General features: G+C 57.3%; 6 protein-coding genes across 6 annotated transcripts; 4 read left to right on the top strand and 2 right to left on the bottom strand.

Moving 5' to 3' along the window:
- Positions 1-212: 212 nt before the first annotated feature.
- KRP23_2922 (uncharacterized protein) lies at positions 213-515 on the top strand (the record flags this gene model as incomplete). Its single annotated transcript, XM_067895824.1, has 1 exon — positions 213-515. The coding sequence occupies one exon, from the start codon at positions 213-215 to the stop codon at positions 513-515; it is 303 nt and encodes a 100-aa protein (XP_067750279.1).
- A 1398-nt stretch (positions 516-1913) lies between these two features.
- On the bottom strand, positions 1914-4428 carry KRP23_2921 (Mannosyl-oligosaccharide glucosidase; the record flags this gene model as incomplete). Its single annotated transcript, XM_067887711.1, has 4 exons — positions 1914-3008; positions 3079-4198; positions 4268-4294; positions 4415-4428. 4 exons carry the CDS (start codon positions 4426-4428, stop codon positions 1914-1916), a joined length of 2256 nt encoding a protein of 751 aa, XP_067750278.1.
- Positions 4429-4688: 260 nt separating this feature from the next.
- Positions 4689-5548, top strand: KRP23_2920 (uncharacterized protein; the record flags this gene model as incomplete). The annotated part of the gene is made up of 3 exons (XM_067887710.1): positions 4689-4884; positions 4977-5403; positions 5461-5548. The coding sequence occupies 3 exons, from the start codon at positions 4689-4691 to the stop codon at positions 5546-5548; spliced, it is 711 nt and encodes a 236-aa protein (XP_067750277.1).
- Positions 5549-6403: 855 nt separating this feature from the next.
- Positions 6404-10742, bottom strand: KRP23_2919 (Polyamine-transporting ATPase 13A3; the record flags this gene model as incomplete). The annotated part of the gene is made up of 2 exons (XM_067887709.1): positions 6404-6477; positions 7445-10742. 2 exons carry the CDS (start codon positions 10740-10742, stop codon positions 6404-6406), a joined length of 3372 nt encoding a protein of 1123 aa, XP_067750276.1.
- Positions 10743-14088: 3346 nt separating this feature from the next.
- Positions 14089-18339, top strand: KRP23_2918 (Polyamine-transporting ATPase 13A2; the record flags this gene model as incomplete). Its single annotated transcript, XM_067887707.1, has 2 exons — positions 14089-17374; positions 18326-18339. The coding sequence occupies 2 exons, from the start codon at positions 14089-14091 to the stop codon at positions 18337-18339; spliced, it is 3300 nt and encodes a 1099-aa protein (XP_067750275.1).
- A 301-nt stretch (positions 18340-18640) lies between these two features.
- On the top strand, positions 18641-22814 carry KRP23_2917 (Polyamine-transporting ATPase 13A2; the record flags this gene model as incomplete). Its single annotated transcript, XM_067887706.1, has 2 exons — positions 18641-21848; positions 22801-22814. 2 exons carry the CDS (start codon positions 18641-18643, stop codon positions 22812-22814), a joined length of 3222 nt encoding a protein of 1073 aa, XP_067750274.1.
- Between the last annotated feature and the right edge of the window lie 3 nt (positions 22815-22817).

Genomic DNA, 22817 nt, shown 5'->3' with positions numbered 1-22817 from the left:
TAGTTAGCAACGCCGTCACACTTTTACAATGGCAATGACAATGACACTGTCCGTAGTGACGTAGAGCTTGTTTCTCTTGGTGTTAATAGTATGCAGTACTGGGCAAAATCCGTGATGACAGGAAAGAAAGGTGCCAGACGCAGATGTAGCCATTTCAGTGCTCGAATTCCGCGTCCTCGACGCTGATTGGCTGTCGTTTTGATGCGGGAGATATGGCTACACTTTCTGTGTGTCAAAGTGTCATTGCTCGATCATTGCTGCACCTCTCACCTCGCTGTTCTGCTATTGCTGCGCCGCTGTATCGTCATGCTGCAAAGCTTGCAGGTTCTCCAGGTCGTTCTGCAATTTGCAGTCCTGATGCTGGTCATCATCGCAGTGCATCTGCACTCGTGGGCGGTCATCGAGCTCGAGGCCGACACTGCGGTCCAGCAGCTCACGTTCGCACCCGACGGCTACTGCGTACGACTCAGCAACGGCAGCTCCGAATGCCAACCATTTCTGCACGCCATCATTGAGAACTCGCGACAGGAGGACGAATGGCCCAATGGAGTCCCCGACCCTCTCGCGATGCTCCCGTCACCTCTAACAGACTCAAGCAACGAAGACTTGCTAGTGACCCAAGCTCTGTCGTGCTGGTGCCAAACCCGCGGAGAACTCACGTGGTACATGCAAGGCGCACAGAACGTGGCGTGTCTTGTGGTGTTGGAGACCGTCAAGTACGCCATGGCGCTGTGGGGGTTCTTCGCGACGCTGAGCCTCGGCATGTCGTCCATGTTCTTCCCGCGCAGCTTCACGGGTTGCCACGCATTCGCCAGCTTCACGAGCGCATTTCTAGGGTTTCTGGTCACGCTGGCGTGGTGGTACTACAGCAGCACGTACATCGACCACGACTACCTGGACGAGTTGGCGCTGAGCTGGCGCCACGGCACCTCCTACCACTGCGCACTGACGGCGCTCGCTCTTGCCACTGCAAATGCTCAGATTGCATTCGACGCTACGGCTCCTGTCGGCTCGCAGAAGTTCACCCGGCGGTTTATTCGGCCGATGTCTCGAGGCGAACAACCGGACGATTGGGACCCGCTCTCCTGCCCAGCGAACTATCTCGTGTAAATGTGCTCCTAGTCCTACAACTACTTCAATCTCACAAGTGACTTTTGTGTCCGAATGGCTAAAGATGTGAGGTTTTGTGACTGATGTTGACTTCAAGATTCTCATAAGCGAATGACTACTTTGGACAGAGTTTTGAGCCCAAGACGCGAATGTTTCACGTAGGTTGAGCAGCGACTGCTGACTGGTATCCAACGAGCTTTTGCGAGTACTCACTGCGTCCGGCCCAGCCGCAGATGTGGGAATCGATCGGCGCGCAATGGGATTTCCAGGATCCGATCAGCCTTGACCATTATTGTCGGCCAAAGCTGCTGGGAAGAGTACAACGGATCATTCACGGCAAGAGCGCTTTTTATTCTAACGGCTCATCAACCAGCGAAGGTGGGCGGTGACACTAACCAGAAGCTGCAGTCGAACGCTAACGACACTGCCAGCAAAAGCAAGAAGCGTCGCCACGATGCCAAAAAATTCCAACGTGTGAACTCATCGGGCGGGGGAAGTCCCGTTCTTCGTCGCTATCAATTGTCTTGTTGGGTTTCATTTGAGGCTTTCAGCACGTTAGGCATGACACGCCGGAGCGAATTCATAATTTACGCTCCATGCCTTGTGTGTATTCATGCAGTATGGATACTTGGGGCCTTGTAATAAACACAAGCACACACTGATTCTGCTCAAGTGAAGCAGGCTGAAAAAACTAGACCAGCATTATTCAACGGCTCGAAACACCACTGGAAAAGCCGTCGACCAAGACAATATCAATCCATCGCTCCATTCACATTATCCACGACACCGTAAAAGCCTATCCATTAGTAGGTCTCCGCCATGATGTTCACCACAAGTGCTGTCCAACCTGAGAACGGGTGGCACCGCTGACCTTGGCCGTAGTGCTGCCCGGCACGAATATTTCCGTTGTACTGCTCCCATAGATACCCAGTTCGCTCATACTCCCGATAGATATAGGCGACCACGTTCACACGCAGCGCAGAGTACGCCTGGCTGAAGTCTGTCTGGAACGGACTGCCCGTGCTCGGCTGCGCGTAGTGGTATAGCGCATCCAGAGCCAAGTAGTTCATGTTCATCCAGATCGCCCCGCGCCAGTACGGGTTGTCTCCAGGCGCATTCTCCTGTTCGTAGAACTGATCCTGTGTAGACAAGGAGCGCAGACCAAACGGTGACCACAGCTGAGTAGGGTCCGTAATTTGCTTCAGCAGTGCCAAGAGCTTGGGCGAGTCCGGCGGCAACACCTTCAAGAGCAGCGGGAACACGCTCACATAGCCGACGTGCTTCACGTGCTGCAGCTTCGTGGTGTGGGGGATAAACACAGGAAGCATCTGCAGTCCACCGCGGCCATCGCCCAGCGGGAACATATAGTTGGGGTGGCTGGCTGGGCACTTGACTTCCTTCGTCTCTATCTGAGCAATAGGCGCAGTAGCGTCGACCACCTGGCCTTGCTCGTTGCGGCAGCGGATTGCAACCTGGTACTCGATCAAACCATCTTCACTGTGCTCCCCAACATCAAAGTACGACTGAGCCTCCTCGTTCCAGTGATGTTGGTCCAGTCCCGTCAAAAAGTGTGCGCTGTTCGTCTCGAAGCGCTGCACCTCGTTATCCTGATCGATGAAAGCTGCCAGCTTCGCCATAATGTCGCTTGAACGGATCATCCACGAAAGCAGGTCCACGTGCATCTCGTTCTCACTAGGAAGAGACGCGCGAGGGTAGTCATCCAGTCCAGATGACAGCGTGTTCGAAATGAGCTTGCCATCGTTCGGGTGACGCCCACGCCAGCGGAAGCTCGCACTGCGAGGACCATACTGCGTCTTCAAGAACCAGCTGTACCAGCGCTTTAGGAACGGGAAGATCGTACGCACGAACTGCTGTAGCTCCTGGTCCGAGTCGGCGTCCTGGTGCCACGCAATCATCTTCTCTAGAGCCAAGAGCAGAGTCGGAGGATTCGCATGCCACGTGCTGTACCAAAAACTCAGCAGGCACTCGACGGCGCGCAGTTTGTCCCAGAATTTGCTCGCGAGCGATATAGCCGTCCTCTTCCATGAGGCCAAGCCAATGAGCAATCACATCACGCGAAACGCTGTCGTCAAACGCCGACACGCCGATCTGGTGAAAGCCTTCGTCCCACACAAAGCCTCGAGGGAAGAAAGAACGCGATGGCACCGCCGTGAAAAGCGGCTTCACCGGCGATTCAATGACCTCGGGGCTTTCCGGGTCATGCTGCACCAGCGAACTGCCATAGAAATAGCCCGTGCCACCGATCAGGTTACTGAAAGCCGCCTTCGCAAATGTCACGACACTTTCGTTGAACGCGGCTTCCTCGCCACCATTCGTCGGCCACGTCTTGGTCGACAGATGGAAGGCTTGCTCGAACTTGTCGTCGAACTGCTGCGAGTACTCCGTCAGCTTTCCAGTGATGAGGCTGTCGATCGGGGCCTTCACACCATCTGCCGCGCTCGACGCCGCAGCTTCATTAAACAGCACATCGAGCACCACATCCTCCTCTTCGAACGTTGCAGCGTCTACCTCCACAATAGCCTGCACAACCACCAGCGTGCTTCCGTCTTCGACGAAGTTATCCAGCAGGATCTCCTTGTCCGCTCTCAAGTCCTTGTTTCCGTCACCGCCAGGACGCTGAGCCAGCGACACCAGCTTCTCCTTCACATTGAGCACATTGGTGTCTTTGAGGCCAGCATAGTGCATCTCCACGCCGCGGCCAGTCTCCCGCGTCTTCAGCTGCACCTGCATCTGGAACGTCAACGGTGCCGTGCTCTTGTCACCTTCAGGTGCTTCACTCTCTAGTACCATTTGCACACACTTGTGACCTTCTGCTCCACACTGCAGCGGCGTGGGCTCCGCCGCGACCTCCATCAAGTTCTGCAGCTTGTGGCGACACTCCAGGTCCAGACTTTCGTCCCCGCAGCCTAAATCCACGTAGAAGAAGAGCGACAATTTGTTGCTCGGTACCTGTTTGCGTCTTAAAGGCTGCAGCAATGTCCGTCGGTGGGCTGACGTTGCTGGATTGGCGCGACTCTGCGAAGGCCTTGCTGGTGCTCTGGTCCCCGCTTTCCATGTAGAAGGTGACCTGCAGCAATGGTCGTTCAGTCAGAATCTAGACAAGTAAGCACATTTTCCACCCGGTTGCAGTTCGTACCGCTTCTTCCAGTTTCCAGCTTGTGAGCTGCACGTTTTGACGTTTTATCCAGGCGTTTCGGCGTTAAAGCAGGTAATTGGGACGTCACCAGCGGGTCTACAGAGCCCCACCTCGAGGTACTGCAACACGCTGCGGGGGTCGGCGCACCACCGGATGTTCATGGAACTGCACAATCTGTGAGACGCGGCGGGGCCAGCCAGCCAGCGAGGGCGCACGCACGAGGCCAGCGCGTCTTGCGAGTCGGGATGGTTCGGAAGAAAAGTGAAGTAAAAGCTATCCAGAACACCAATCAGATTGCATGCGTAGCTATGATTGGTCCATGTTAAATGTAGAAAGGCTGTATGTAGGATCTATTCCAGGTTGTTTTCAACTTCGACGTACTTGCTGTTGCCAGCTCGGGTGCAGCGATCTCACAAGACGGATGGCCGGGTGGGACGACACGCGGATGTACCTGTCCACGGGCGGCTCCTGGTCGTACACGTACTTGTCCACGCGAGCCACGAACTTCTCGCGGATCAAGTTGAGGAGCTTCACACGACGGCCAATGCTGCCGCGCGATCGTGTCCCACACGGGGTCGTCGTCCGCGAAGGTGGCGAGGTCGCGACGGTCCACGCCCGTAGGTGCCGAGATGAAGCCCAACGCCGCCATACGCTCGATGCAGTTGCCGTGGGACGGGCGAGTGCCCTTAAAGTCCGTCTCGATATCCAGGCGGCACGATGGAGTGGCCGCCCTCCGAGTGTATGAAGCCGTGGATGGGGTTGCCGTTCGTGCACACGCCGACGCCGACGCCCGTGGCCACCTTAGGCCACCACGTACAGCGCCAGCGCGTTCGCGTCCGTGTCCAAGTCGATGAGCACAGCCGGGAACGCGCGCTTAAACACGCTCACCACGTCTGTGTGGCTTCAGTTGGGCTTGGACGTGTTCGTGATGAAGTCGTACTTCGGCGACACCATGTTCTGGTCCACGGGGCCGAGCAACGCGATGCCGAGCGAGTCAAACTTGAGCTGCTTGGGCCAGTCCACGATGGCACCCATGGCCTCGTCGAGGGTCGTCGTCTCCATCAGAACTTCTTCAGGGCGTTCTCCGGGAGGTCCTCGCCGACTACAGCCTGTCGTTCAGGGACTGCATTTCACAGGTGAGTGCAGTACAGTATATGCCAGTTATTCGATGTACTAACCTAGTGACTTGGTAGCTGGAAGCGTATCTCGCTGGTTCCAATATCTGTGGGCAATCCGGCCGTCCTCTTCGAGTGGGTCGAAGGCAACTTGTCCACGCTGTGAACGCCAGTACCACAGCCCGTCCGCTGTGATTATCTCAAGGCTGGATCAATACAAGCAACTTGGTTTACAACATCATGAGGGAGCTCGAAGTGTTTGCTGAGGGTCGTTGGGCCCAAGTGTGTCTGGCACCAAACACGCAGGCGTAGCTGTGTCAGATCACAACCTTCCTCGCTCGAATTGAAGGCAATTCGATCATCCAGGAGTGTCTGCGCACAGCGAGATGCAACGCCGTGGTGTCCGTTGCAACACTGACTGAGCGAGGAACAGCTGCAGCTGCAATTCGAACGAACCTACGAGTACCCGCAACCGGCGCACGGCAATTTCATCGTTAGCTGTCTTCAGCTCCGCTCGAGCAGCGATTCGATGGTCGGTTGAGGGCCGATGACAAGGTTAATGCAACTTGCGACCTGACTTGGAGCCCACATTTCGTAAATTTCTTCATCCAGCCAAGGCTCTTGACTCGAGAGGTTGAGCTTTCACATTGAATCTTGGCAAGTTAGTTGTATGAAAGAAGACTTGTTCTCCACAAATATTCAATGCCCCACAGCGCAGACCGACAGGGCGATAAAGGTGATTGACATGGAAAACTTCGTTCGCCAAGGGACCACGCACACAGAATATGGCTGAAAACTTCTTCATGACAACCATCACGCGGAGAAAAAATGACAACATGAACGAGTTCCTGCGATGCCATGCTGATATTCGACAATGATAAGGTTGCTAGTGTCCGAATGTGATACCCTGGAGCTGCTTTGGTCTCGTGGAGATTGTCGGAATGCAAGTTCCGATTCGCGAATTTCGCTTGAGCATCGATCGTGTCGGACGTAGCATCAAGTTTGAAGACATGCGTCTAGATCAGGAACTCCCGCTGATGTCGGTCGCAGGCTGTCCTCTGATCAACGGCGAATCGATGCTGGCTGCATGGAGCGCTGGTTGGGTAATATCGTTTGGCTTGCATAGCTGAGTGCAGCCACGTCCTATCCGTTTCTTACTTTCGCATCGGGAGCTCGTCCTTGTGGTACTTGTTGCGGAAATACGTCCGTACCGGACCGAGCACCACGAAGTACTCGAACAGGATGCTGGTAAATAGATTGCCCATAATAATACCAAAGTACTTGAGCCGGAAGCTCATGGGCATGGCGACGTCCGGTAAGCCCACAACGTTCGTGCTGCTCGAAATGCGGAACTGATCGGTGAGCGCGCTCGGTTCTCCGAGAACCAGGTACAAGTCAAGCGCACCGACGACCACAAAGAAGGCCAACAACAGGTAGTTGCGCCAGATTGGTTGGCGGTAGATGGAGCCAAAGCTGAACGTCCACGCCGCGGTGTGCTGCTGGAAAATGATCGAGAAGAAGAGCACCGTCGCCATGTGGTTGTCCGAGAGCAGCCACCACTTGGCTACATCAACGTCATCGGGTGAGAACGGACAGTACCAGACCTCACTCGTGAGCATGTGAACACCACAGCACAGGTAGATAACGTTGATGGCCTCCTGTCCGAAGATGGACAGCAGCGTAGAAGGTCCCATCAGGCTGGAGGTCGGACGCGTGTCCTTGAGCTCCTTGAGTGGCTTCGACAGCGTGATCACGTACGAGCAACCGACAAGCGTGAAGCCGTCTGCGAGGATCCAGCACCACTGCGACATAATGACGGCGTGGTAGTACTGGAACAGGCGAAGCACCGACTCAATTAGGCCGTACACGATGAGGAACTTCACGGACGCGAAGGACGTCGCCAAACTGCAGCGGCCTTCACGGCACAAATCAACCACCGACTGGATCGTCTTCTCCTTGCTCGTGAACGGCGACACCACCGAAGCCTCCGCGTCACTCAGCGCCACACCAGCGTGCGCAAAACGCAACGCACCGCAGTCGTTGCCACCGTCACCGCACATACCAGTCACCGCACCCGTCTCCATGTGCAGCTTCACGCACTCCACCTTGCCGTCGGGGGTCATGCGGCTGAAGATGCGGATGTGCAGCAGCAGCTCCTTGATCTCGCCCATGGACACCAGGTAGTCGAACGCCACACCCGTCACGGCCAGCTCCACGTCCTCGCCCTGCTCGACCAGGTGCTTCACCGCAGGCAGGTCGTACTCCTCCTCCGAGTCCACGTCGCGCCACACCAGCGTCTTCGCGTGGGTCGTCGACACCATCTCGCCCAGGATCACGCGCGAGCTCGACGCCACCATGCCGCTCTGGCGCGCGATGTAGCAGCCGCACATGGCGTTGTCGCCCGTGATCATCACCGTGCGAACGTCGCCGCCCTTGAGCTTCGCGATGGCGTCGGCCGTGTCGTCCTTCAGCTCGTTGCGGAACAGGATCAGACCCAGGAGCGACAGACTCTCGTCCACGGCGTCGCGGTTGTCTGTGAACGCCACCACTTGCTCGTGCGTCCAGTCGCTCGGCAGCTCGCGGTACGACAGACCCAGCACGTAGCACCCGTCCTTCGCGAGGCGGTCGGCCACGCTCTTGTAGTCGCCTGGCACACTGGACGCTGCGCTCAGCTGCTGCATGCGCTCGTACGAGCCCTTGCAGAACACGTAGTACTTGCCGCTCTTGCGGTTGCGCACCACCACGCTCATGGACATGCGGTGGTGGTCGAAGTCGTAGCGCTTGATGAACTCCAGCTCGAGGCCAGGGTCCACCTTGGACTTGACGCACGGCTGCTCGCCTTCCTTCTCCACCAGCTCCCACCCGGTGGCTGTGAACATGCGCACCTCCACTTCGTTGCCCACGAGGCGGTCCTCAAGTGAGCCCACCGAGTGGCACGTGGCGAGTGCATACAGCAGTTCTTCGGAGGACGGAGCGTCCTTGATGTCGTTCACGATCGGGACGAAGAGGTTGTTACTGACAGGCTGCACACCGAGGAAGTCGAGGCCCTGCTTGGTGAGCGTGCCGGTCTTGTCGAAGCAGAAGATGCGCACCTTGCCGCAGAGCGTGATCCGCTGGACGTTGAGGGAGAAGATGCCTTGCTTCTCGAGACGCTGCGAGGCGTTCACTTGACCGACCGTGATGACCACAGGCAAAAGTGGGCTGATGACGCACGAGAGCATGAAAATGGCGTAGCAGAACGCAGCAAAGCGGTTGCTCAGACTACCGTTACCCAGGAGGAAGTTGACAATCAGGATGCACGCGACCACGGCATACATGAAGAGCAGCGTGATAAGCACCTTGAGGTGTTCGTCGTACTTGAAGCGCATTGGGATCGGGAACAGGATGGACTGGATCAACTGGCCCTTGGTCGTGTGCGCTCCCGTCGTCTGAACAACAGCCAGGATCTCTTCGTTGCGGCCAGAGGACAACACGCGCGTGCCCGCGAACAGCGTGTGCTTCTTGCCGCTCTTCTCCGGGTCGTACACCTCCGCGCCGCGCTCCGGGATCGGGAACTTCTGCACGGGCATCGACTCACCCGTCAACATCGACTCGTCACACACCGTCGTGCCCTTGACGATGGCCATATCGCACGGCACGACCCAGTTCTCAGACACCTTGACGAGGTCGCCCGGGGCGATGTCGGGCGACGACATCTCACGCCACGCGCCATCTCGGAACACCGTCACATTCGTGCGGTAGCGGGTCATCTGGACAATGGACGACTGGATCTGGCGCTGCGTGTAGATGTTCACGATAGCGGCACCCAGCACCACGACAGTCATGACGATGCCCATGTTCCAGTACGTGAAGTAGTACCAGACGTAGTAGCACATGATCTGGTAGATGTAGAACAGCGTGAAGAACTCGCGGGCCATGGACACGGGAAGCGACGGCATCTCGACGTCGACCGAGTTAAGACCGACAGTGTTGATGCGGTGCTTAGCCTCCGAGTCCGACAGGCCGCTGGACTCGTGCCCAATATCCTCGTACGTGTGTCCAAGCGCTACCGCACCCGGAACAAACCGTTGCTCGCTCTCCTCGTACACGTAGCGCAGGTGCTGGAACTCCACGATGCGCAGACCATCGACTTTCACGACTGGGACCGTCGTACGGTAACCGCTCAGTTTTCCCTTGGACGTGAAAAATCCCTCGACCTTGGCCACGAAGTCCGACACCCCCGATCGGTCAGCGAGCAGCACCTGTGTGTCATCCCGCTTCAGCATGTAGACGAACTCGCACTTGTCAAGCGTCACGCGGAGGCGGAAGAAGTTGTAGATGCGATCTTGTAGCGCCACGATGGTGACGAACCAAATGGACGTGATGACCCACACGACGATGAACACAACGGCATTATCCTCCGACGCATCGAAGAGCGGGGGGTCGAACCGCCCGTAGTAGTCGGCGATAATCACGATCAGCAGTGCGTTTAACGCAAGCGACGCCACCACGACGCAACCGAACACGAATGTGCCCAGGAACGAGTTGGAGAATCCGGTCTGGAGAATACCTTCGCTAGCCTCGATCTGCACGCGGGTGTCCGAGGCACGAACGCCCGTGTGGCGGCCCTGGGGGTTGCCAGCAACCGCACGCGACGGCGTCTGCGGCGTCGCAATCAGCTTCTTGTTCATCTCATTCACCGACTGGTTCTTGTTCTGCATGTAGTTCTTGTAGACTGCCCACCCTCCAAGCACCACGAAGAATGCCAGGTACAGCAGGTAGATGACCACCAACGGCGCTTCCGTGTACGTGGTGAACCTGGGCTCCGTCGTTGTAGATGCAGACGTACATGCATCCTGCAGCTCCGAGTCGACAGTGCCGTCACGCAGCATGAGGCTGTAGCAGTTGGCGCCAACAGGGAACGTGGCGTTGTTGTTGCGCACATTGGCCGCGTACGTCCAGAAGACGCTGCTGTCCTGTGAAGCCTCGACCAACGACGAATTGGTGTCGGTACACTGCAGCTCCTCCGTCAGCTCACCCGTCTCCGTGTTGGCAACGGCGTGCACCCGACACATCGTGCTCGGGTCGTCGTAGTAGAACGTTGGTGTGCTCGGGTGGTACATGGTGTACGGGAAGTTGACTTGGCGCTGCTTGTTCCAACCGTCGACGTAGTACGACTCGTAGTCGCCGCCCGACGGTCGGTTGAACTTGGTGTAGAGCACTTTGGTGCTCTCCGAGTACTCGCAGCAGTAGTACTGGGGGCTGTGTCGAACGGGACAAGCGGCGAAGTCCATTTGGTCGGCAGATGCAGCGCGCACTTGACTGGGCGCCAGCGTGGCCAGTGCCAGCGCTGGCAGGAGCTTTGAACTCCAGCGAGGCATCGTCAAAGGCACTGTCGGGTCGCTGGACGAAGCTTGGTTGGATACGAGGTCACTGGTGCGAAATGCCGAATGAGTGAGGCGGGTCGAATGTGGTAACGGTTTGATTTGTCGCGTTGGGATTTGTCGGATAGAGCCGCATAAAATAATACGACATGCACTTCGGACGAGTCACTAACTCGGTTAGCGGCAAATCCTTGGAGGCCTCGTCACGTTTCATGCGCATCCAAACATCGACAAAGGGCATGACGCTACATGTACCATGTACCTGTCTGTAGGTATGAGGGTCTGACAGCTGCAATCTGCAGCCAAGGACGCTGCAACCTGCAATCTGCATGCAGGACGGCAGTCGAGCTCAAACGCCAATTGCAGCCGGAACTGAAGTTCGGCGCAAACGACTGCAAAGAAGAGAGGCCGCCGTCTCTTGCTCGGAGAAACTTTCGCCGTTCATCGAAATGATGCTTGAACTTCTTGCTAGAGACAGGCTCGCGGATCGTGGGGGAAGTTTTGGAGAGTGCAGTGTCAGCGGCACACAGCAAACCAAGTACAAGTATAAATGGTTGGCAGCGCTGCTGCTGTCTGGAGGCTTCAGTGGTACATGCACATGTACACGAATGGGCTTCGATGGAAATGCGAACAAGTCATAAGCTCGTACACACTATGGACACAAATTGGATATTTTATGGAACATTACGCATACAAAAAGCAAGATCAAAATCGATGCTCGACGGTACATGTCGCACACAGCGGTCTCTGATTGCTCCTCGCGCTGATTACCAAGGCCAAGGTACTCCAAGCCGAAGATGCGCCTTGGCCAGGTTGGCGTGTTCTGGCCCGGCATGCCCTGCCTTCTCACTGTGCCTCGCTGCCGCTGTGGCATGAGTCATGCCGCATGACTGTAGACTCTGAGACCCGCCGTGCAATCGTGGCAATGCCTGAGGTGAGTGCACAAAGATGCTGTGAGAGTGCCACGGTTCACGCACAGCTGGAGGTCATACCGCGGCAGCCATTAACCTTCGCGACGCTCGGGTCGCATCTATATCGGAGCTCGCTTTCCGCAGCTGCTGCCCCATCCATTCACCGCGCCATCGTGGGATGGGGCTGCAGAGATCCGCGGGCATCAACGCTGTGGCTGCGCAGGAATCGCGGCCATCGACGCATGCTGGAGCCCAGGCGAAGGCGATCCTCCACACCAGTACATGCGCGTACGGCACTGCATCCTGTGGCCGAAGGAACGGTGAGTTTAACTCGGCAGCGACGGGGACAACACGCAGAATCGACGGCATCCGTCGTCAAACACGCAATCCCCACTAAGTACGATATCAGGGTCGGCGCTCAAAACACGAATCCGAGTACAGTTTGTGCCGCCTCGCGTGAATATGTTGGACATGGTCTTGAGGAGCTTGTCTTGAGACGCTTGGGCTTGGTTCTGATCGATGCCGACGCTGGGACGACAACTCGCAATCACTGTACATGTAACCCGGTATGCAATGTAGTTTCGCCACCTTGCACTTCAATGCAGGACACGCAACAATCGTCAATCTTCCTCTTCCTCCTCTCGGCCGCCGAGTCGGCAAGAGAGCCAGAATAAAAACGTGAATCCATCGTCTCTTGCCAGGCTTGCACTTCACCCCGCTTCCCATGGCTACAAGGTGTCGTTGGGCACTTCCCACTATACATGTACATGTAGCGGCAGCAGGGACTTGAGGCGCAGTCGAGATCGCCACTTGAAGTGATAAGCCGAGCTAACTTCCCGACGAGGACCCCCCATGTCACCGCCCAACCTTGGCGGATTCACGCCCGTGAGTCGTCCTAGCAGTCTCAAAGTGTTAATGGGGATCTCTCCGCACCACCGGAGCTCCAGGGTGTCCCATCTCGGTTGATGGTCCGATCTTCTTTTCCTCGCACTGAATTTTCATCATTTGTCCGGGAAATTTTGCTGCGATCAGTGTGGCAGCGTCGATCGGCCGGGATTACATATTGAAGCTATCGGCTTTCATCTGCAGCGTGGCTGAAAGACTGCGATGGCCCATCGGCAATGGGCTTACGTGAAGTTTGCAAGTCCATTTTCCTTACACTGACAGCTTCTGAAACTTCACCACACCGCCGCTGCACGTTAGCACGATTACCCAGATGCTGAGTCGTTGCGCCGAGACAAGTCCTGCGATGCACTTGAAGGGGTATGCTGCTGGATCAAGGTACTTACGGTTCAATCGCCTGTCTGCTAAGGACATTGCTTCAATGCTTCAGCGGGACCGCAATCGCTTCAAACATGATCTCGCAGCGCAGCCCGACATCGCGCAAGCAGCGGGTTGTTTCCAACAACTCCAGCCGAAGCTGTGGACAATAACACAGCCTCAGATGGTCTTGCAAGAAGACCACGCTGACATGCCTGCGCACATGTAAATGCACGAGGTATGACTATTTATGGTAGCCTTGCTGACAGAGAACATGGCAGAAATCTTCCAAGTGTGAGCAGCTGTGCCAGCCGCAAGCGTCGGCTGCGAGGAGTGTGCGGGTTGGTTGCGTCGCGGATTTTCCTGCTGGTGCGGCTACCCTACCATGTGGGGTGCTTGCCAACTTGACAAGGCTCGCTTCTCGTGGGATGGTTGCACGTGTTGAAGCAAAGGAACACGCTGCACAACCCGGACGATTTGCGGGGCCAGGTAAGTAAAGACTGACGCTGGAAAAAAATTCACGGGCGCTCACTGCTAAGTTCTGCCGAAGAAAGCTTCCCTGCGAGGCGATATAACAGCGAGCTCTTATTACCATCTCCACCAACCATTCGCGAGGTTCGCTTGCTTCCTGCCTGCTTGCTAAAGCGGGCGTTGATTGTGGGGTTCGATCGTTAACAAGAGCAGCGACGGGCAGCGTCTTTGTTTCGCGGTGAGAGCACCTCATCCTCCTTCTTCCTTTTCCTCGTCCTATCTATCGAGGCACCACATAAAACGAAGCGAACTTCATTACGACGAAAGCGATGCGGCTGTCCTGTTAACGATCGCGAAGGCAAGCAATGCGGATATCTTCGAGGCGTTTAGTTAGTGGCATCCAAATGGTAATCTCTCTCGGCCTTAGCACTATCATATACATGTACTAGAATACTACTACTATACAGTACGTAGATCCACCCACTGTACGAGCAAACTTGGGACATTTATTTCTGATTAACAAGACGTTGCAGAGACGGTGGTGCCGCACCATCCGGATCCTCAACGCCTACACCCATGGAAAACACCAACACCGCGTCGCCGCTCCGAGTCCCAATCGCTTCATTCACCAATTCGCATCGGCGGCCTCGCATCGAATCTTCCTCAAGTCTCAGCGTCCGATAATTCGATTGCAATCAACGATGCCTCGCTGGAGTTCTATACTCCTGCCGACGCTGGCACTGGCCACGCTGGCGCCCAGTCAAGTGCGCGCCGCAGCGGCAGACCAAATGGACTTCGCCGCTTGTCCCGTTCGACACAGCCCCCAGTACTACTGCTGCGAGTACTCGGAGAGCACCAAAGTGCTCTACACCAAGTTCAACCGACCGTCGGGCGGCGACTACGAGTCGTACTACGTCGACGGCTGGAACAAGCAGCGCCAAGTCAACTTCCCGTACACCATGTACCACCCGAGCACACCAACGTTCTACTACGACGACCCGAGCACGATGTGTCGGGTGCACGCCGTTGCCAACACGGAGACGGGTGAGCTGACGGAGGAGCTGCAGTGCACCGACACCAATTCGTCGTTGGTCGAGGCTTCACAGGACAGCAGCGTCTTCTGGACGTACGCGGCCAATGTGCGCAACAACAACGCCACGTTCCCTGTTGGCGCCAACTGCTACAGCCTCATGCTGCGTGACGGCACTGTCGACTCGGAGCTGCAGGATGCATGCACGTCTGCATCTACAACGACGGAGCCCAGGTTCACCACGTACACGGAAGCGCCGTTGGTGGTCATCTACCTGCTGTACCTGGCATTCTTCGTGGTGCTTGGAGGGTGGGCAGTCTACAAGAACTACATGCAGAACAAGAACCAGTCGGTGAATGAGATGAACAAGAAGCTGATTGCGACGCCGCAGACACCGTCGCGTGCGGTTGCTGGCAACCCCCAGGGCCGCCACACGAGCGTTCGTGCCTCGGACACCCGCATGCAGCTTGATGCTATGGAGGGGATCCTTCAGACGGGCTTTTCCAAGTCATACCTGGGAACGGTCGTCTTCGGCTGTGTGGTGGTGGCCTCGCTCGGTCTCAACGTGCTTCTCATCATCATTATCACCGACTACTATGGCAACTTCGAGCCGTCCCTCTTCGACGTCACGGAGGATAACGCCCTCGTGTTTATCGTCGTGTGGGTCATCACCTGTTTCTGGTTTGTGGTCATCGTCGCCATGCAAGACCGTATCTTCAACTTCTTCCGTCTTCGTGTCCCCCTCGACAACTGCGAGTTCGTCTACATGCTCAAGCGTGACGATACCGAGGTGCTGCTTGCTGACCGATCGGGGGTGTCCGACTACGTGGCCAAGGTCGAAGCTTTCTTCGCGTCCAAGGGAAAACTGAGCGGCTACCGTGCGACGGTGCCTGTCATGCAGGTTGATGGTCTGCGCATCGTGGAGTTCCAGCACCTGCGCTACGTGTACGAGGAGAGCGAGCAACGGTTTGTTCCAGGCGCAGTAGCGCTCGGACGCACGTACGAAGACATGCAGCACGAGTCCAGCGGCCTGTCGGACTCGGAGGCTAAGCACCGCATCAACACGGTGGGACCCAACTCGGTCGACGTCGAGATGCCGTCGCTTCCCGTGTCCATGGCCCGCGAGTTCTTCACGCTGTTCTACATCTACCAGATCATGTGCTACTACGTCTGGTACTACTTCACGTACTGGAACATGGGCATCGTCATGACTGTCGTGGTGCTGGGTGCCGCTATCGTGAACATCTACACGCAGCGTCAGATCCAGTCGTCCATTGTCCAGATGACCCGCTACCGCACGAATGTGACGGTGTTCCGAGATGGCGCGTGGCGTGAGATGTCGTCGCCCGACATCGCCCCGGGCGACCTCGTCAAGGTGTCTGAGAACTGGGTCGTGCCGTGCGATATGGCCATCGTCAAGGGCACGACGGTGTGTGACGAGTCGATGTTGACGGGTGAGTCGATGCCCGTGCAGAAGTTCCCGATCCCGGAGCGCGGCGCGGAGGTGTACGACCCGGAGAAGAGCGGCAAGAAGCACACGCTGTTCGCGGGCACGCGCGTGTTGTCCTCTGGCCGCAACGAAGAGATCCTGGCTGTTGTTCAGACGACGGGAGCGCACACGACCAAGGGCCAGTTGATCCAGTCCATCCTGTTCCCGATCCCAATGCGCTTCAAGTACAACGAGCACCTCAAGGTGCTTATCACGCTGCTTCTGATCTACGCCATTATTGCCTGTATCGCCGTCGTCAACTTCCTTATGAGCAATGGCAAGCTGAGCAACCGGTACGCTGCGTTCTGCTACGCCATTTTTGTGCTCTCGTGCGTCATCAGCCCTCTTTTGCCTGTGGTCATCACGGTCGGTCAAGTGAACGCCTCGCAGCGTCTCGAGAAGCAAGGCATCTTCTCCCTCAACGTCCAGCGGATCACGCTCTGCGGCAAGGTGCGCATCTTCTGCTTCGACAAGACCGGCACGCTCACCAAGCAGGGCCTCGACTTCCTCGGTGTGCAGCCTGTCAGCAACAACCTCTTTGTCCCAATCGTGAACGACATCAAGGACGCTCCGTCCTCCGAAGAACTGCTGTATGCACTCGCCACGTGCCACTCGGTGGGCTCACTTGAGGACCGCCTCGTGGGCAACGAAGTGGAGGTGCGCATGTTCACAGCCACCGGGTGGGAGCTGGTGGAGAAGGAAGGCGAGCAGCCGTGCGTCAAGTCCAAGGTGGACCCTGGCCTCGAGCTGGAGTTCATCAAGCGCTACGACTTCGACCACCACCGCATGTCCATGAGCGTGGTGGTGCGCAACCGCAAGAGCGGCAAGTACTACGTGTTCTGCAAGGGCTCGTACGAGCGCATGCAGCAGCTGAGCGCAGCGTCCAGTGTGCCAGGCGACTACAAGAGCGTGGCCGACCGCCTCGCGAAGGACGGGTGCTACGTGCTGGGTCTGTCGTACCGCGAGCTGCCGAGCGACTGGACGCACGAGCAAGTGGTGGCGTTCGCAGACAACCGCGACGCCGTGGACGAGAGTCTGTCGCTGCTGGGTCTGATCCTGTTCCGCAACGAGCTGAAGGACGACACGGCCGACGCCATCGCGAAGCTCAAGGGCGGCGACGTTCGCACGGTGATGATCACGGGCGACAACGCCATGTGCGGCTGCTACATCGCGCGCCAGAGCGGCATGGTGGCGTCGAGCTCGCGCGTGATCCTGGGCGAGATGGTGTCGACGACCCACGCGAAGACGCTGGTGTGGCGCGACGTGGACTCGGAGGAGGAGTACGACCTGCCTGCGGTGAAGCACCTGGTCGAGCAGGGCGAGGACGTGGAGCTGGCCGTGACGGGTGTGGCGTTCGACTACCTGGTGTCCATGGGCGAGATCAAGGAGCTGCTGCTGCACATCCGCATCTTCAGCCGCATGACCCCCGACGGCAAGGTGGAGTGCGTGAAGCTGCACATGGAGACGGGTGCGGTGACTGGTATGTGCGGTGACGGTGGCAACGACTGCGGTGCGTTGCGTTTTGCGCACGCTGGTGTGGCGCTGAGTGACGCGGAGGCTTCGGTGGTGTCGCCGTTCACGAGCAAGGAGAAGACGATCCAGTCGGTGGTTGATTTGTGCCGTGAAGGCCGTTGCAGTGTGGCAACCTCCTTCGCGTCTGTCAAGTTCCTCGTCATGTACGGGCTCATCGGTTCGGTCCTGCGAATGTTCATGTACTACCACGCTATCAATCTATCGCAGTGGTGCTGGATCCTCGTGGAGGGCTTCACGCTTGTCGGTTGCTCGTACGTGATCACGCTGTCGAAGCCGTTGGATGAACTGAAGGCTATGCGCCCGACCTCCAGTCTGATTGGACCTACGACGCTGTTGTCGATCCTCGGACAGGAGGCCATCAACATCATCTACCTGTGCTGTGGACTTCACATGCTGTCAAGTCAAGTTTGGTACTGTCCGTTCTCGCCCGACACCGTTGATGTGGCCAAGTGGTGGCTGCTCTCGGACAACCACCTGGCAACGATTCTCTTCTTCTCTGTCATTTTCCAGCAACACATCGCTGCGTGGGTCTTCAGCTTCGGCTCCACCTACCGTCAACCGATCTGGCGCAACTATCTGCTTCTGGTGTTCTTCGCAGCGGTCGGGGCGCTCGACTTGTACATGCTGCTGGGTGACCCCAGTGCTATCACTGATCAGTTCCGCATCTCAAGCAGCACGAACGTCGTCGGCTTGCCTGATATCCCCATGCCCATGAGCTTCCGCCTCAAGTACCTCGGCATCATCCTCGGCAACATCTTCACGTGCATCCTGTTCGAGTACTTTGTGGTGCTCGGCCCCGTGCGCACGTACTTCCGCAACAAGTACCACACGGACCTGATCCCGATGAAGAAGTAGGCCATATGAATGGAGGGCTGCTCCTTGGCAGGTAGCACGTTGTAGTGCATGTCTGCAAACGATGTCGAATCAAACTAGGCATCTTATTCAAACTAATGATACATTTTGGTCATAATTCTGATGCATTTCTTAATCTGACACATTCAAATATATGACCGAACCAAAACTGACTAAACCGTTTTATATGCCGCTTATTATCGCTCTATCCCGACAACCAGCTGCCGCTATGGATAATTAACGCCCTCGCTAGGCCACTCGGCAACAAGCAATGATACCTCGCTGGTCATCAACGCTGGCACTGGCCACGCTGGCGCCCAGTCAAGTGCGCGCCGCAGCGGCAGACCAAATGGACTTCGCCGCATGTCCCGTTCGACACAGCCCCCAGTACTACTGCTGCGAGTACTCGGAGAGCACCAAAGTGCTCTACACCAAGTTCAACCGACCGTCGGGCGGCGACTACGAGTCGTACTACGTCGACGGCTGGAACAAGCAGCGCCAAGTCAACTTCCCGTACACCATGTACCACCCGAGCACACCAACGTTCTACTACGACGACCCGAGCACGATGTGTCGGGTGCACGCCGTTGCCAACACGGAGACGGGTGAGCTGACGGAGGAGCTGCAGTGCACCGACACCAATTCGTCGTTGGTCGAGGCTTCACAGGACAGCAGCGTCTTCTGGACGTACGCGGCCAATGTGCGCAACAACAACGCCACGTTCCCTGTTGGCGCCAACTGCTACAGCCTCATGCTGCGTGACGGCTCGGTCAGCACGTATTTGAAAAATGAGTGCACTTCCAAACCGACGGCACTGGAAACACCCACGATCAGGTTCACTACATTCACGGAAGCGCCGTTGGTGATCATTTACCTGGTGTACCTAGTATTTCTCTTGCTGCTAGGAGCCTGGACACTCTACAAACGACATTTCCAGACATGCAAGCAGCCAGCGGATGGAATCGATAAGAAGTTGTTGGGGACGCCAGCGGTTCTGACGAAGCCTCTTGCGGATGACGCCTGTGGTCGTCGCACGAGTGTTCGGCCCTCAGCTGTGCACATGCAGCTGACGGCGTGTGAGGGGGTCCTGCAGACTGGTTACTCCAAGTCATGGCTGGGAACGTTTGTGTTCGGCTGTTTAGTGGTCGCCTCGGTTGGTTTGAACGTGCTTCTCATCGTGATCATCTTTGACTTATATCGCTTCTTCGACCCTCCACTCTTCGACGCTTCGGAAGACAATACCGCCGCATTCTTCGTCGTGTGGGTCGCCATGTTCGTCTGGTTTGTAGTCATCATGGTGCTCCAAGACCGCATCTTCAACTTCTTCCGTCTTCGTGTCCCCCTCGACAACTGCGAGTTCGTCTACATGCTCAAGCGTGACGATACCGAGGTGCTGCTTGCTGACCGATCGGGGGTGTCCGACTACGTGGCCAAGGTCGAAGCTTTCTTCGCGTCCAAGGGAAAACTGAGCGGCTACCGTGCGACGGTGCCTGTCATGCAGGTTGATGGTCTGCGCATCGTGGAGTTCCAGCACCTGCGCTACGTGTACGAGGAGAGCGAGCAACGGTTTGTTCCAGGCGCAGTAGCGCTCGGACGCACGTACGAAGACATGCAGCACGAGTCCAGCGGTCTGTCGGACTCGGAGGCTAAGCACCGCATCAACACGGTGGGACCCAACTCGGTCGACGTCGAGATGCCGTCGCTTCCCGTGTCCATGGCCCGCGAGTTCTTCACGCTGTTCTACATCTACCAGATCATGTGCTACTACGTCTGGTACTACTTCACGTACTGGAACATGGGCATCGTCATGACTGTCGTGGTGCTGGGTGCCGCTATCGTGAACATCTACACGCAGCGTCAGATCCAGTCGTCCATTGTCCAGATGACCCGCTACCGCACGAATGTGACGGTGTTCCGAGATGGCGCGTGGCGTGAGATGTCGTCGCCCGACATCGCCCCGGGCGACCTCGTCAAGGTGTCTGAGAACTGGGTCGTGCCGTGCGATATGGCCATCGTCAAGGGCACGACGGTGTGTGACGAGTCGATGTTGACGGGTGAGTCGATGCCCGTGCAGAAGTTCCCGATCCCGGAGCGCGGCGCGGAGGTGTACGACCCGGAGAAGAGCGGCAAGAAGCACACGCTGTTCGCGGGCACGCGCGTGTTGTCCTCTGGCCGCAACGAAGAGATCCTGGCTGTTGTTCAGACGACGGGAGCGCACACGACCAAGGGCCAGTTGATCCAGTCCATCCTGTTCCCGATCCCAATGCGCTTCAAGTACAACGAGCACCTCAAGGTGCTTATCACGCTGCTTCTGATCTACGCCATTATTGCCTGTATCGCCGTCGTCAACTTCCTTATGAGCAATGGCAAGCTGAGCAACCGGTACGCTGCGTTCTGCTACGCCATTTTTGTGCTCTCGTGCGTCATCAGCCCTCTTTTGCCTGTGGTCATCACGGTCGGTCAAGTGAACGCCTCGCAGCGTCTCGAGAAGCAAGGCATCTTCTCCCTCAACGTCCAGCGGATCACGCTCTGCGGCAAGGTGCGCATCTTCTGCTTCGACAAGACCGGCACGCTCACCAAGCAGGGCCTCGACTTCCTCGGTGTGCAGCCTGTCAGCAACAACCTCTTTGTCCCGATCGTGAACGACATCAAGGACGCTCCGTCCTCCGAAGAACTGCTGTATGCACTCGCCACGTGCCACTCGGTGGGCTCACTTGAGGACCGCCTCGTGGGCAACGAAGTGGAGGTGCGCATGTTCACAGCCACCGGGTGGGAGCTGGTGGAGAAGGAAGGCGAGCAGCCGTGCGTCAAGTCCAAGGTGGACCCTGGCCTCGAGCTGGAGTTCATCAAGCGCTACGACTTCGACCACCACCGCATGTCCATGAGCGTGGTGGTGCGCAACCGCAAGAGCGGCAAGTACTACGTGTTCTGCAAGGGCTCGTACGAGCGCATGCAGCAGCTGAGCGCAGCGTCCAGTGTGCCAGGCGACTACAAGAGCGTGGCCGACCGCCTCGCGAAGGACGGGTGCTACGTGCTGGGTCTGTCGTACCGCGAGCTGCCGAGCGACTGGACGCACGAGCAAGTGGTGGCGTTCGCAGACAACCGCGACGCCGTGGACGAGAGTCTGTCGCTGCTGGGTCTGATCCTGTTCCGCAACGAGCTGAAGGACGACACGGCCGACGCCATCGCGAAGCTCAAGGGCGGCGACGTTCGCACGGTGATGATCACGGGCGACAACGCCATGTGCGGCTGCTACATCGCGCGCCAGAGCGGCATGGTGGCGTCGAGCTCGCGCGTGATCCTGGGCGAGATGGTGTCGACGACCCACGCGAAGACGCTGGTGTGGCGCGACGTGGACTCGGAGGAGGAGTACGACCTGCCTGCGGTGAAGCACCTGGTCGAGCAGGGCGAGGACGTGGAGCTGGCCGTGACGGGTGTGGCGTTCGACTACCTGGTGTCCATGGGCGAGATCAAGGAGCTGCTGCTGCACATCCGCATCTTCAGCCGCATGACCCCCGACGGCAAGGTGGAGTGCGTGAAGCTGCACATGGAGACGGGTGCGGTGACTGGTATGTGCGGTGACGGTGGCAACGACTGCGGTGCGTTGCGTTTTGCGCACGCTGGTGTGGCGCTGAGTGACGCGGAGGCTTCGGTGGTGTCGCCGTTCACGAGCAAGGAGAAGACGATCCAGTCGGTGGTTGATTTGTGCCGTGAAGGCCGTTGCAGTGTGGCAACCTCCTTCGCGTCTGTCAAGTTCCTCGTCATGTACGGGCTCATCGGTTCGGTCCTGCGAATGTTCATGTACTACCACGCTATCAATCTATCGCAGTGGTGCTGGATCCTCGTGGAGGGCTTCACGCTTGTCGGTTGCTCGTACGTGATCACGCTGTCGAAGCCGTTGGATGAACTGAAGGCTATGCGCCCGACCTCCAGTCTGATTGGACCTACGACGCTGTTGTCGATCCTCGGACAGGAGGCCATCAACATCATCTACCTGTGCTGTGGACTTCACATGCTGTCAAGTCAAGTTTGGTACTGTCCGTTCTCGCCCGACACCGTTGATGTGGCCAAGTGGTGGCTGCTCTCGGACAACCACCTGGCAACGATTCTCTTCTTCTCTGTCATTTTCCAGCAACACATCGCTGCGTGGATCTTCAGCTTCGGCTCCACCTACCGTCAACCGATCTGGCGCAACTATCTGCTTCTGGTGTTCTTCGCAGCGGTCGGGGCGCTCGACTTATACATGCTGCTGGGTGACCCCAGTGCTATCACTGATCAATTCCGCATCTCAAGCAGCACGAACGTCGTCGGCTTGCCTGACATCCCCATGCCCATGAGCTTCCGCCTCAAGTACCTCGGCATCATCCTCGGCAACATCTTCACGTGCATCCTGTTCGAGTACTTTGTGGTGCTCGGCCCCGTGCGCACGTACTTCCGCAACAAGTACCACACGGACCTGATCCCGATGAAGAAGTAGGCCATATGAATGGAGGGCTGCTCACTTGGCAGGTAGCACGTTGTAGTGC

Source organism: Phytophthora ramorum (genome assembly GCF_020800215.1).
Source record: "Phytophthora ramorum isolate Pr-102 chromosome Unknown Phyram_PR-102_s0002, whole genome shotgun sequence".
Classification (NCBI taxonomy): domain Eukaryota; phylum Oomycota; class Peronosporomycetes; order Peronosporales; family Peronosporaceae; genus Phytophthora; species Phytophthora ramorum.
The sequence above is the reverse complement of the archived record's forward strand: the minus strand, read 5'-3'. Positions and strand labels throughout refer to the sequence as shown.